Genomic DNA, 2,480 nt, shown 5'->3' on the forward strand with positions numbered 1-2,480 from the left:
ATCACATGCCAAATGCTCGATTTAAGAAGTGCCCTTGACGTTCTATGGCATCGATTAGCAAGAAGTAAAAATACTAAGACCAACTAAACTCGCGAAAATCAAATTAGAAAATTCGTGATAAAAAAAGAAAAATCAACAGGACCATTTGGATTAAACAGAAAAATTACCAGACCACGGTCAGAAAGAAGCCCAGACATCACATCCCTCGTTTTCCACTGAGGGACACGTTGGGAGGGGGGCTTTATTCAAAGAAACCAACAATCCAGAAAGAAAGACGAAGATATTAGTAACACTAAGGATGATGGATGATTCTCTTGGGATCTAATCCTTGTACTTCATCGTCAATGGAGCCAGCTAAACTTCTCAACATCGACCTTGAGGGCCTCAATGTCCTCGTTGTTGTCTAGACCCTTGTTGAAGTCCTTCATTAGTTTCCCATGCTGCTTTTGGATGGTCGAGGTGATGGTCACGGCCCGGTGGAGGAACTCCCTGATTTGCTCGAAGTCCTTCTGCATCAAGCCCCTTGAAGTCATGGCATGAGTTCCTGCAAACAAGACAAGCCTCTTGAATCAGACATTGCAATGATAATTCAGCCGCTGGTTGGCCTGAACGTGTTTGGTACAGCTTAGGCTTAACAGATATTGCCCGAATATGAGCATAGAACAATAAGGGGCAAAAGAATGAAGCAGTGCATAGGTTTTCATTACCAATGAGTACTCCTCTATGTGCCTTGGCACTGCTGTCACCAAATATAGCATTCTTGTTTACGGTAATCCCGCAGAGATTGCAAAGTTTCTCGACCTTATTGCCTGCGAGAGTGTTATTTCAAGTGATTAGAATCTACATATGCGTTGTTGTCAACATCATCAACTCACTCAACAGAACTGATGCAATCTTTACCGGTCAATCCAAGAGGACGAAGATCGCAAAGGACAAGATGGTTATCAGTTCCACCAGTCACAAGCTTGTAACCCTTGCTCAAGAGGTAGTTCCCAACAGCAACAGCATTCGCCTTGACTTGCTTAGCATAGGCCTTGAACTCAGGAGACATGGCCTGCTTCAGGGAAACGGCCAGAAAGCTGATTTGGTGGTTGTGTGGGCCACCCTGAAGAGAGTGGAAAACTGGGGTCATGCCCTCAGAGCTGTAAAGGGCATCCTCGGGCTGGCCCTTCCTGTAGAGGATCATCCCGGCTGTCGGACCCCTCGAGCTCTTGTGTGTTGTGGTCGTGACAATCTCGCAGTACTCAAATGGGTTCGCAGCTTCCTGTAGCCAGAAACGAAATTGCACGGACGGTAAGAACATTGAGAACCTCACCACATGCACATCATCAAAGCACATGTACAGCAGATACGAAGCAGAATGATCAACTCATTAAATTCGAGAAGATCCATTTCCAAAACCAATAAAAGAGTGCATATACCTGAGCGGCGACGAGCCCGCTAATTCCAGACATGTCGCAGAGCAGGAGGGCCCCACACCCGTTGGCAATGGAGCGGAAGCGGGCGTAGTCCCAGTCGCGGGGGTAGGCGCTGCTGCCGCAGATGATGAGGTGGGGGCAGAAGTCGAGGGCCTTCTCCTCGAGCTTGTCGTAGTTGATATAACCGGTGGAGGGGTCGATGTCGAAGGGGATGCTCTCGAAGTAGATCTTCTTGCTGCCGGAGGTGTTGTAGCCATGGGTGAGGTGGGCGCCGGAGGGGAGATTGAGACCCATGATGCGGCTATGGGGCTGGAGGACGGCAGTGTAGGCGGCGACCTTGGCAGTGTAGCCGGAGTAGGACTGGACGTCGACGCCCCAGCAGGTGGGGTCGAGGCAGAAGGCCTGGAGGGCGCGGTTGCGGCAGAGGTTCTTGAGCGCGTCAATGAACTGGTCGTCACCGTCGTGTGGGTTGCCGGGCATGACATTGGAGTTATTGTTGGTGAGGGCGTAGCCGAGGGCCACGTCGACGGCGGAGGAGGTGAAGATCTCGCAGGGGCTCAGCTCAATCCTGCAAAACTGCTGACGCTTCTTCTTCTCGATCAGGTCGTGGATCTCCGGATCCACCGCCTGCAGCGGCGAGGTGCCCGACACGGTGACGGGATCCATGGGAACTTGGAAAAGAGAGAGAGAGAAGTGGTTGTTCAAGGTGGTGGAGGAGGAGGAGGACATGCAGAAAGAAATCAGAGAGTGAGAGAGAGATGGATGGATGGTTTTACTGGAGAATTGGGGGGTTTTCAAGTGGTTGGTCAAATCAAGTGGGTTTAAAACAGGTTTGAAAGGTCTCTTTGGAAAACTCCTTTCACACTGAATTCAAATAAGAAAAAATTGTGTACCCCCGACGAGCTACAACACCAATGACAACATGACATCACCTCCATCGCCCTAAATAGTTAAATGTTATTTTAATGTCTCTCTCTTTTTAAGCCTCCCAAAACCCGAGAAAATATTGGGTACTCCAAGTGTTGCCATGTCAGAAAAATCATAGTCCATTCAGTGATGAGC

General features: G+C 49.4%; 1 protein-coding gene across 1 annotated transcript; it reads right to left on the minus strand.

The window, feature by feature from the left end:
- Positions 1-341: 341 nt before the first annotated feature.
- Positions 342-2,090, minus strand: LOC115661713 (serine hydroxymethyltransferase 4-like). Its single transcript, XM_030583924.2, has 4 exons — positions 1,422-2,090; positions 901-1,264; positions 708-809; positions 342-544 (listed from the first exon to the last, which is right to left on the minus strand). Exons 1-4 carry the CDS (start codon positions 2,082-2,084, stop codon positions 342-344), a joined length of 1,332 nt encoding a protein of 443 aa, XP_030439784.1. The 5' UTR covers positions 2,085-2,090.
- Between the last annotated feature and the right edge of the window lie 390 nt (positions 2,091-2,480).

Source organism: Syzygium oleosum, unplaced genomic scaffold, assembly GCF_021117445.2.
Source record: "Syzygium oleosum isolate NSW1041296 unplaced genomic scaffold, Sole_v2.1 Sole_v2.14, whole genome shotgun sequence".
NCBI lineage: Eukaryota > Viridiplantae > Streptophyta > Magnoliopsida > Myrtales > Myrtaceae > Syzygium > Syzygium oleosum.

Coding starts and splice junctions, on each gene's coding strand:
- LOC115661713 (XM_030583924.2), bottom strand. CDS start 2,084: ATGGATCCCGTCACCGTGTCGGGCACCTCGCCGCTGCAGGCGGTGGAT. Junction 810..900: donor TCGTCCTCTTGGATTGACCG/GTAAAGATTGCA, acceptor ACACTCTCGCAG/GCAATAAGGTCGAGAAACTT. Junction 545..707: donor ACATAGAGGAGTACTCATTG/GTAATGAAAACC, acceptor TCTTGTTTGCAG/GAACTCATGCCATGACTTCA.